The 12538-nt window shown below is 35.0% G+C and overlaps 1 protein-coding gene across 2 annotated transcripts in view; it reads right to left on the bottom strand.

The window, feature by feature from the left end:
- PTPRK (protein tyrosine phosphatase receptor type K) overlaps nucleotides 1-12538 on the bottom strand; it is a 555842-nt gene that overhangs the window by 22662 nt on the left and 520642 nt on the right. For both annotated transcript variants that reach the window (XM_034990587.1, XM_034990586.1), the window contains exons 15-18: nucleotides 10238-10398; nucleotides 3886-4070; nucleotides 2106-2193; nucleotides 958-1034 (exon numbers count right to left, since the gene is read on the bottom strand). In XM_034990587.1, the coding sequence (XP_034846478.1) occupies nucleotides 958-1034; nucleotides 2106-2193; nucleotides 3886-4070; nucleotides 10238-10398 (511 nt within the window). The remainder of the gene's footprint in view (nucleotides 1-957; nucleotides 1035-2105; nucleotides 2194-3885; nucleotides 4071-10237; nucleotides 10399-12538) is intronic.

Genomic DNA, 12538 nt, shown 5'->3' on the forward strand with positions numbered 1-12538 from the left:
GGCACAGAGAAGGGAAGCAACAGTCCCAAGATTTCCAGCATAATTTTGAACCAGGAAATATGAATAAAGAGCCTGTCCTTCTTACATGTAATGTAGTATTATTACTTCCTTGACAATATTTTACCTTTGATTTGCTAGTTACTTTCCATTAAATCAACAATTTGCATGTAGATATGCTTGTAACCAAAATGTAACAGTGGAAACCTGTGACCAAAACAAGCTTTTTGGTTTGCATGATTCGATATATATGTGTGATATGTATATTTTACAAATGCAATTTAGAAATGATTTGGCCTAAGTAATTTTAATACTTTAACAAGCCAATACCACACACCACAAAATAGTCTTCCTACCCATTTTTAACATCAGAAGTCAAATGTAAAAAGTAAAATTTCAGAAACACTAATACACATCATACTATCCAGCTTCTCACATGTTTGGGGAAGGGGGAAGAATAAAAGCCAGAAACAGAAATCATCAACAAATAAAACTCGAGTACATCATAACTTGTCAAAATCTGAAAATGGTCCTGTTTTTCTAAACATAGCAAAGGGAAGGAGGTAAAATAGATCTTCACACATGTAAAGGAGTTACAAAAAAATGAACATAGATATACCGTATGAGGCTACTTAGGGGAAGCATGCAGAGGTAACTAGTATTAAGCATTAGTAAGAACTGTAATTAAGAGTAGTTATATTAAATATTTATAATAGGGTGCTGTTATTTACATATAGTGGTACTTACATCCCTGTACAGCCAAATCTACAGCCCAAACCAAAGTCAGGTGTGAAAGAAAGCACAACAACGTCAGTGAGTACTAGGACGTAGAACAAGGAAAAGTGTACAGTTTGTTCTTTATTTTAAAAAGCTAGCAATCACTTTATAGGTAATAGCAAGCAAAAAGATTCACATATATAAGCCAACAAATTGGGCACACCGAACTATAAAAATACTTACATCTATATAGTTGGCATTAATGTAATCTGAAGAAGGATCATCCTCAACAGGTTGCAGAATTACTCTGGAGTGGTCATCTAAAGTTGTTAAACAATAAAATAAAGCTATTAAATTTCCCCTCTGTTCCAAGACAATGACCTTGGTAGAGACTTAAAATAATTCAGGGGTTGCTGATAGCTTATCCGTAACAGGCTACTATTCAAATTTCCTTAAAGAAATACAAGAACTTTGATGAGCTCAGTACTTACTATAATATCCTGTTAATAAAGCTTCAACGACTAGCATCTTCATAGTTAGGAAGGTTTTAGGGAACATGGTAATGTCTGATGAATCATCATTGGCTTTGTCTAAAGGACTGAACTCATTTTAATGTCTAATTCTGCTTCTTTGACATGGGTTTAAACGGGTGGGATCCATTCCTGCTGCACTTTTACAGCAAATGAGCCGCAGAACTAGAGAGTGAATTCTGAATCCCTGCTCTCGACTTCTTAACTTCTTGAGAGTCAAGGTTGAATTCTGATGTAGTCAGATGTATTCAGAGGATATTTTAAAATAATTTAAATTGAGATCTGAGTGGGCCAAGTACATCACTAGCTAGTCACAAACTAAACTATGTTACTTTCCTTACCATTCCTGTGGTTTCATAGGATAACCAATTTATTTATCCCATGCAAACACCTTAAAACTTAATGAAGTCCCTAATGACAAATAACACGGAGCAGCCGGAGTTCAGGCACTCGCTGCAAAGAAGAAATAAAGGTTATATGGAAAGAATAACACTCTCACTTTGAGAATGTTTGGTAGAAGTGTTATAGCAATTTATCACTGAAAAGACCTTTCTTTTTCATTATCCTGATATTCTTAGCTGTCAATAATACCCCATGCATTTATGTGCAAACATAAAATCAAACAAGTTATCTCCACAGGGTGAAGAGTCTGAGTCAGTTTAGTTATTGACAATGACGACAACTTCAGAGTCACTGCCAACAGCCAATGCTGTTTTAATATTAAATAGATTACTTTATAAACAGATGTGCCACTCTCTGGGATTCTCTTGAAGTTTAAAAGCATATAAGGAGGACTTTCCACTTAATATTTATCTTCTATACACAATATTTACATTCACCAAGAATTGTATGAGAACTTACATGCTATAATGTTTCCATAACGATTTTTTGCTCTATTTTGATCTTTTTTAGCTACATCCCAAGATGCGGACTGTCCTTCAAAGAAGCTCTGGAAAAAGAAAAAGTAACAAGAAGACTGAATTTAACTCTTTTTCTTGGATCAGGTTTATCTGTTCTGAAGACCAAAATAATAAAAGCCACTTTTCTCAGGGAGGAAGGGAGTCCTAGAGTAGTAAACAAGTTCTCTTTTCAGATCTCAAAGCTTGTTTGTTGGACTCCTACTTGCTCATTCTGGATTGGACTGAGTTCAAAATAAGGACAAAAAAACAACTTTAGGAAAAAAAAGGAGCTTGAAACAATTTCAAATTTAAGATTGCTACAACTCTGAGAGATGGAAGTAGAGAAAGCATCAAAACGTCAAAACTACTTTTAATGAGTATCTTTCAAATGTTCTTCCCTTAGCATTTATAACAGGAAAAAGAAAACCTGTTTTCCCCCATAATTATTCATTAAATCATGTGCAATACATCCCATTTCAGTTTCTTTGAAGATCATGAAAAGGACAGAGTCTCTACAACAAGGGACCATATGAAAATTAAAGAGTCACCTTATCCAAGGATCTTGGAACAGATGAATTTGCTGATTGGTTTAATTACCATATGCAGCAATTCAAAAGATGGGTATAGATTTCTTTTTTGCAGTAACACTTAAACTTTGCTCAACACAGGAAATGGGGTCTTCAAAGAATCAACGGTTTTTGAAGTGAGGTACACAGGAATACACATGAACAACAACAAAAAAACCCCCCAGCTCTGGCAGAATCTTATAATTCCTTGCACTATTTTCTTGCCACAGCACAGTGGTTGAGTTTTCTCAAACCAACTTTCAAAATTCACAGCTAATTTTATTTGCGCCCAAACTCAGGTATACCAGCCATCTGTAAATAAATTACAGAGTTCAGAAGATTCTTCATGCAGTCGAATGCATTTCAGATGATCTTTTAAAGTCAAGTACTGCTTGGATTCTTTCACTTTAAATGTGCGTATATGGTGGTTATGAGTACGGTGGTGGAGGAACTTCCTTCTATGCCCGAGGCTGACATTTCTCAGTAAGTGCCGAGTGGCAAAGGAACTTTTTCCTTTTTGCTATATTATGTTTATTGAGATGTTCAGTTTAAACCACTTCCTGTGGCAGTATGACTTACACTTGTATTTTGGATTCAGGAGGAAGGGGAAATCAAGTTGGAAGAATAATTTCCCACATCCTTCTTTTGGCTTCTAATGTTGTCTAGATTCGCAGTGCTCTATTTTTCTTCCCGGCCACTTTCAACCAATAAGCCACAAAGAAAACTAAGAGTGACAAGCAGTACATTTAGAACACAAAGATCATCCCCCACTTCTCAACAGAGGGTCAACAAGCAAAGAGGCAGAGAAGTACCTACTGCTTCAGTCATTCAAATGGTCGACTCTGTAGTGATACAATGGGACTCAAAGGATCCTGTTAAAGGATTTTTTGGGGGGGGGAATAGAAGGTCTAACAAAGGGGTTTTTAAATCGCATAGTAAAATTCTGGAATCCAACATTTAAGAATTCTTCAAGCGAATTTTGACCCAGAAAGTGCCCTTTCTTTCAATTTCGTCTACCCCTTCTCCCCCATACACATTTGAGGATATTCTCAGAGACACAAGATTGGAGTCTATGGAGTAGACTCCACTCCTTGTGATGGTAAAGGGAGGGAAAAAAAGGTTCAATTCCACTATTACGATTAGAAATAACATTTAACGTAGCATTGAAACTTTCACCTCATATTCCTCTTTGAACCCATAGCTGTCTGATGTCTTCATGAGATTAATGTGCTGCAGTAAGTCGGCAACCCGGATGGCTGGGTGCAGCTGTCCCGTCTGGTAAGGGGACTCTGTCCCCTCACAGAGGTAGCGAGGTACATCTAGAAGACGACTGGACTCTGCTGTGGCACTGTGGTTCTCATCTGGCGGGTTTCAGATTCCAGAAGATTAAAAAAAAGACAAAGTTATCTTGTTTAATATATATCTATGCAAAGAAGATTGTAAGAACTTAAAGATTTTCCTGATAACAGGAGGAAGAAAAAAGAAATACAGCAATAGATCTCGGGCGGCTTCCCTATACAGACAAAGCCTTTTACATCAGCTCGAGGTATGAGGTCAGAGTATATTATGTTTATGTCATCGAGATAACGAATGCTGTGAGATGTAGACATCTGATCCACTTTTAGAAAGTGTAAGTGGGAGATTTTGCTGAGTTCTTCCTTTTTCTTGTATCTGCAGTCACAGCAGCATAGAGTAGGACCAGAAGATCAAGCTGTCAACTTGGAGAGGTGTTTTCATTGGCGGGTAAACTGAACAAACTCCTTCCCCACCATATCCCAACCTCGCTCACAGACCCCATCTAGGCAACCACCCCCCAAAGGGCTGCTCTCTGTGGCTTTGTGGGCCTACTCTGCCACCTGGGGCTTCTGAGCACGGGACAGTCCAGAGTGGGAAACACGGGCATTCTCCAGAATCATCCCCTGGCCCCACTATGTCCGCAAGCCAGGCTATGCATGCATTTATACGCAGTCTCTACCCCTTTGGGTTATTACGATGGTTGTTGTTTTTACTGTAAGTATATTTTGACTTCTGGCCGCTGTGTGAAAGAACTAGGGTATGTCTCTGGGGCAAAATACATAGGTTGTTCCTCTGGAATTCTTCCCTGACCCATCCAGGCCGAGCTACATAGTTCCTTCATTATGTTCCCATGGCCTCCTGTTCTATGTGTCCTTTCCCTTACTCTATATTTTAGTCATTTGTCTCCTGATCTCTTTCTTTTCACTAAACTCTGAATGCTTAAAGTGTGGCAACAGAGTCATAGTTGTCTTTTTGTTCCTAGTGACTGGTGCAGTCACTCAAATATATATCAGTGAGTGAATTTGTTAAAGAATCCCTCACCACCCACATTTAAGTGTAGGCCCCATCCCCACTGTGTTATTAGCTGAAAATGAAACTTTTAAGTCTCTTTATGTCATAAGAAGAAATGAACAAGAACATTATACCTATGAAGAATAAATATTATTTTAATGACCACAGCACTAATCATTACAATGAGAAAAAGCATGCTTATATTTACCACATTTAAACTTACCACTTAAAAAAAAAACAAAACAAAAACAAATGTTTTAAGGGGCATTACTTTGGAAAGCATTATACTGCCATATTCATTAACAGAACAGAAAGTACACTCTTAGGGGAACTTTTGTTTTTAATGATAATGCATACTGTAGAGAACGATATTTAATTAACAGTTAAACATATTTCAAGTGCTGGTACATTTGCCTGTTCTATCACCAACTCTACAAATAGGATATGGCAAAAAATGAATTGTTGTCCCCATGATAAACATTTTTTCTTCCTGGAGAAGGGAAAAAAAAAAAAAAAAAGAACCCCACGATCAGATTTGTGTTCGTCTATAATTTAGTTTGATTGCATTTATTTTACTTTCCCTTATTAGGATGAATGCTTTTTCTTTTTCCCTTTTCTTTTCTTTCTTTCTTTTTTTTTTGCATTTTTTCTAAAAATGTCACATTGAATCCAAAAAACCCCTGGTGGATTCTGTTGTGACCTAACCACCCAACTCAGGTTTTGCCCACCCCCTCTACACACCAACATTTGCTAGCAAACACGATTCATGAGTTTCCTTTACTTCCTGTGAGACTACACTCAACTGATTTGTCTTTGCTAAAATATTACAGTCAATAGACTGACATAAAGGTGAACGTAAAAATTCAATTGAGAAGCCACTGATTTGGGCACTGTCACAGAATATACAGCTTAGGATGAGAAGTAAAGAGGACAGATAATGTCGGAGAGGCAAAATGCAATCACCCAAGCTGGAATACGGTAGCCCAGGCTCTGTGGAGCAGGCTCAGAGCTCATATCATACCTGCTGGAGCAGCAGAATATTTACAATTATAAAAGGCTCAGTGAGAAACAAAGAATTCACCCATATTCCAAATCTTACACGGTATGTCCAGTATGAAATAGACAGTGTTTTTTGTTTTGCATTAAGCTTTAACACAGTAATACAAAGAGCAGTATTCATTAAAATAATCACATATGTATTATTAATCTCAATACATTTCCACCTCATTATACCACCAAATAATGTCGCTATTAGGGAGAGTACATGTTCTAATCATTATCCTTATTACACATTTAAGAATAATAACTTCGAATATTTCCTTGATGGAAAGGTTTTCTAGAATTCTTTGCAATGCACTTACCAGTTATAGGGACTTTAACCCAATGAAGCAGTAAAACACAAAAAAACAAAAATATGAATCAATATGAAAAGTTTCAAAGCGCTTTTAAGATCGGTACGTAGGTATTAATATCAAGCAATATTTGAAGTGATTTCAAAAATTGCTTTACAAATACAAAATCAAGTGGATGCAAAGTAACCATAAACACTATGATTCCAAGAATGATGAAAAATGCAACAAACTTTCTACATCTGATATGATTAATGAGATTTAGCTCTTGAAGAATATATTTTTTTAAAAACACCAACCAGCTTGACTTTCAAAATGAAATAAAATGCATAACAACTGCTTCTATGGGTAGACTTTATGGCTGTTGTGTTAACTCTAGCCTTCCTTAAACATAAATACCCGTTTTCATAGGGCAAACTCTTATAATAATCTTTTAAATGTTACAGTTTGTAAAACTCACATATATTATTTCATTTTGTCTTTACAAAACTGTGAAAAAGTCTACAGACGGGAAAGCAAAGACATAAGGCACTTCCATGGGTTCATACTGTGAGTCCCCAGGAGAACTGAGACTTGGACCCAATTCAACATTTTCTTAGAATATTACTGTAATGAAATTTTAACATTTAGGTAACTAATTTTTCCTCAGTGAGTTTTTAATATTTTAATTGAATTTTACTTATTAATTTGATGGTGACAGCATTCTGCAGCATTCTGCTTAACAGAAGATGACATTTTCAGAGATATTTGGTGCCATCCCAATGATCTTGATTCTGGCTCCTCCCTACATGACTGGGCTACCCATTGGGACGAATTCCCCAGTTTACTTCCAGTTTCATTATTGGTGTGGACATCAAAAGGAGCGTACAATCAGAAAAAGAGAACACTGACTTCCAGAGTTTTTCAGAATATATATTCTCTATATTATAAAATTATTTATAATTATTTTAGTAAAAAACAGGTATGTTTCCCTTACCTGAATTAGTTGTATTATTCCCAAATACTTTAAAAGTGTATTTAAATGTTGAATACATGGATAATAAAAACATGCGTAAAATGTAAGATAAGGTATTATGTTCACAAGAAATTTGAATTTTTATATTTAATGAGAGAATTGGGAACTTTTAAGATATATTTATCTGGCAATTTCCATATTTCTTTGGTTAAATCTTAAATATTAGAAACACGGGGGTAAAACTGATATATAGAACTTCTTAACATATAAGTAAGCTGGTCAAAAATCATTGGTGTGTAATTAGTCAAGGAATAGAGTACAAATTAAAATGAAACTCATTCCATTCTTAAATATACAGTTAAACATTAATTTTACATTTGAAAAGGCCTTATTCATCACTAGCAATGTCTTAGATGTTGTATAGAGGTAAGCCTTGGCTTGTTCTAGATTTCTTGAAGGATAACACATCACATAAGATGCATATAGAATGCAGAACTCCACATTAATATTGTAGTAACTTCGCCTGCATTTATAAACTCTTAATAAAGACAAAACTAAAGCAAATGCACACATTCTTAATGTTTCCTTGGAAATGTGTTCTTTAGTTGCTATAAACTTAGAAGGATTGAGAAAAATCTTTCCATCAAGTAGATTTTTATATATAGATTAATCATTCAGGTAGCACTGGCCCCTGAGATGTGTGCATTTGGGTTCATTCTGCTAACCTGCATATGTAAACGTTAGTCATATACTAAGGGCCATTGTACTTTTGCTCCAAATCTAACAGAACAAAGACTTTAAAAATATGTTGCTTTAAAAAAAGCATTTTACTAATTTGAAATCCACTAGATCAGATTGGTTTGATGCCAGTTGCTCTCTTTGATAAGATCATGACTTAATTTTCAAAATCAAGCTGCTTCCTACACTGTAAATAATTACTGTGTAGACAAAGCTGTAACTCATGCAAGGATGTGTGATCCATGCAAGAAAGAATGATAAAGAATTAGGGCCTCACCTAACACAGCGGTCGGCACAAGTGGATCATTGGGCACTGCAGGAAAACAGAGCTCATGAAGGAATATATTGCCCTAAAGTTGTATTTTACAATTTTCCTTTAAAATAGACTTATGCTTTCCTAAGAAATAAAACTATTCAACTTTGATTATTATAACCTGCAAAGGTAAAGTTCTTTTTCAGTTTGGGTTATCTCAAAACACCAGGAAAGGTGTGTCTATAATTAAAGTTCAGTATTCTGTTCAATTTTTAAAAGCCAGGAAGATTCAACGTGACATTATAAAGATTATAAAACGGTGTGGTGGGGGGAGAGACCCATTTAGATCTATCAAGCAAGGTACTTAGGGAAATAATTATTTCATATTCATTACAAATAAATTTTTTTCAGCTAACCATAAGAAATAGAGTTAATCCTTTTTCCAAATTCATAAATTTGAATCCAAATTCAAAAGTGGGTATCTGTAGTTGTTACACTGCTGAATTCAAGCTTCCTAATAAAGTACTAGCATAGGCAATAGGTAGAAAAGTTTAGGGAACAAACATGCTTTCAAATCCCTTTTAATTATTAAATCAAGTGGTTAGAGAGATGGTACATCTATATTTTCAGCAAAACTTATTTTCGACAAAAATAGTACTTTATGTTTTTCTCTATCATTTATCTTATAGTGAAATAGAAGTAAAATAGATGAAAAAGGCCCATCATGATTAAAATTAAATTCCAAAATGACTCATACAGCATAGTTATAGCTATTAATTTGGTGTCAATATATATCAAGGAAAATGATGGGCTGCTTTTAGGGCCAATAATTACTGAAAATTTTCACCAAGCTAAACATTGCAGGAAAAAACCTTCCCTTTCTGAAAAGACATAAATACACACAACCTACAAATACTTTATTTTCTCAACCTCACCACTCCGTATGTATATAATCTGTATAGGAAATAATACTTCTTTTGTTTGCTTCTTTCCTTTAGATACATGTTTCAAATTGGAGTAAGCAAATCTCTGGAATCTAAGAATACCTCTGTGTATACATGGCCAGGGATAAACATGACTTGCCTTCCTCATGCATCACTTTTACATGAGGATTTGAAGAAACAGTCAGGTAATTTCACTTAAAATTTAAGTACCAAAATAAACACAGTGCTATAGAACAGAATATAAAATTCATAGGAAATCTGAAGATAAACAGTAATATTGATTGTGGGGCAATTATTCAAATCATCTGCCATGAGGTAGTACTTCACTGTAAATGTTTTAGAAGTCCTGCCTTTATAGATCAACATTAGGAATTTTTAATATGGATGAACAGATGGATGGATGGATGGATTTTGCCATTCCCTGCCAATCTGCCAGTACAAGTAAATTTTTGGATTGCTCATCAGATACTTAAGAGCATGTAGTCTCTTCTTTCCCCTAGTTAATGTTTTATTACTGAAATTCTCCAGGAGTCTTTGTAGAATAATAGAATAATTTCACCCATGCCAATAATTCCCAGAAAGAATTATGATGTTAAAGTTCTAAGGGAACTTTACCTTACACGAAAGAAGACTCAAATGGCAAAATAATTATAAATAAATTCTGAAGCGAACTAATTTTATGTAGGCAATCAAGTATTTCAACTTAGAGCAATAACATATGATTTGGTGTTAAGTAGTATATGAATATCTTTTATGATACAGTAATAAAAGTCATACAGTTTGCAGTTAAACTAAATCCAGCATCAAGACTGAAAACAAGTCCTCTTAAAAATTCTATAATATTCCCTATCACTTTTTCTGTTTCTGGCTGTTTTGTCCATTTCTGTTTTACTTTTTCTCACTATTCAAAGGTAATGTGTTGAATTCAAAGTGATTTAAAGGGCTTCAAAATCACTTATTAAAATTTTAATGAAGAACTTACATCTTGGACTGAAATTATGCTGGTCCATGAAGGTGATGGAAAGAGGGTCTTCTGCATGCAGAGTGCTCTGATCAGCATAACTTCGGTCCATAGCATTTACCATGTGAGTCATCTCCTGCCGGGTATTCCCCATGGCGTCTTTGCGTTTTTTAGCAAGCTTGCTGCCAAGGCAAATACAAATGGGAAACCTTAGTATGAGGCTTGAAGGAGAGTTGACACTAGCAGTAAGCAGTTCAAGAAAGCCCAAGGATAAGAATACATATAGATGTAGTTTGGAATCTCTAAGTTTCCTAATTTCAGGAATTAGGTTGTATATTCTAACAAGATCTGCTGGTAGCTATAAAACTATTTGTCATATGGATATTTCAACATTCAAGCAGTCAATCGAAGCCTTTCATTTCTTGTATTAAAATAGTCATAAATTATAACTATGCTTTATTAAAGCCATAAATAAATACTTCCTTAGTAAAACTGTTCAAGGAAAATGTAAGCTAAAGCTAAGTTTTGGTTTTCAGGTAATTAATTCTTTTGATCACCTTTTAGAAGTTCTTCTGGGGTATAACATGACTAGTTTTTAAAGTTTATTTTACTAGAGTCACCCAACTAAAATGCACAAAGAAATCCCATTCTTCATTCTCTGTTTTATTATTCAGTAAAAATGCAACATGTGTAGCATTAACGTATTTAGCAGTATATTTATAACATTAATCCCAACTTAATCTGGAGAGTTGCAGAATTTACCACTGCTAGATTTAATGCAAATATACATATATATGGAAAAATTATATACCGTGTAAGAAAAGCACCCTGAGAAAAGTTTGGAAAATATAATGTTGACATATTATACAAATGATCATAATCTTGATTTATAGCCATTTTTACATCCTAAAAATGTGTTTTAGAACCACATGGCAGAATCTTAACTGAAGAACTGCCTTATAGTGCAGCAGGGCAAATAACTGAGGGGATTTAGAAATTAGTAGAGTGAGACTTTTGAGCTACTCAAATATTGACATCTTTATCTCATATATCAAGGATGTGAAACACATTCTGGTTCTTTGTGAATGTTACACATAAAACATGCAATAAAAAACCATTAAGGGCATATAAAACATTTATTTCACATTAACAAGGTAATTTATATATAATATAAATAAAGGCATTCAAAAAGCCTGTAGCAGCCAGATTATGTTTATGGCAGCAGTTTATGCTGCCTTGGAATTATTCCTCAGCTAGATCATTAACTAGAACATATTCTTCTGATTCTCATTAGTATCTGTACTAGAGTAAATATACTACAAATATTTTTTAAAGGCTCATTTAATGGTTGTTTGTGTCCAAGGGCCTTTCTTTTACAAAACTACTGTGGCAATATGAGAGCTCCTCTGGATTTTCCTTCCTGAGAATAATAGTACTTGGCCTCAAGGGGTACATACCCAAAATACCCAGTATAGTGATACAACAGATTTGACACTGAAATAAGATAGTCAGAAACTAAGCTTTAGGATGCAAATGGCATTAATTTTTTTAAAGAAATAATAATCATGGTAATGACAGTACTGTAATAAGAACAAGGACAAAAGTATAACAGGAACTACCACCACCACCATCATTTATTAGGAATATTTCCTGTATTCGTTGAAAGGGTTATTATCTCTTTTTTCTAGGCTAGGGTGAATGTTAAAAACCTGCAAAAATCTTACCGATTTCAGACAGGGAACACAGATGAGTCCTGCTGCCAGTGCTAAGACATTGTATGGAAGGATGGGGATGGTGGAGAACTGGAAAGCCATTTAGGGGGCAACCTGGCCTAAGTGACTACTGGCATTTGATCCCAGTGTTGAGCTTCTCATTTTAAAAATTATTTTTAAAGACAAGTCATGAATCTGAATATTATGTTAAGTTTCCTGATTTTTTGATTTTTTCAAGTTGATCTATTTTTCGAAACCAGCTATGGGGCAAATTAAACATCAGCAGGTCATATTTTAGTCTATAGACTTTACTTTCCAAACTTACCTCTAGACCACCATATAAGGTATTTGTTCCTTTTTCCCTCTAGTATCTGGTTAGCTTCCATTCTGTCTCACTGCATCAGGAGGCTTCTCGGATCCCAATACAACCCACCTCAGGTTAGGTTTCCCTGCTAGGTAGCTTTTTGTTTGTTTGTTTGTTTGTTTTTTGTTTTTGAAAGCTAGGCATGGAGCCCAACACAGGGCTTGAACTTATGACCCTGAGATCAAGACTTGAGCTGTCAGGAGTCGGACACTTAACCAACTGAGTCACCCAGGTGCTCCCCTGCTA

Source organism: Mirounga leonina, unplaced genomic scaffold (assembly GCF_011800145.1).
Source record: "Mirounga leonina isolate KUSES-001 unplaced genomic scaffold, KU_Mleo_1.0 Mir_53, whole genome shotgun sequence".
NCBI classification, from domain to species: domain Eukaryota; kingdom Metazoa; phylum Chordata; class Mammalia; order Carnivora; family Phocidae; genus Mirounga; species Mirounga leonina.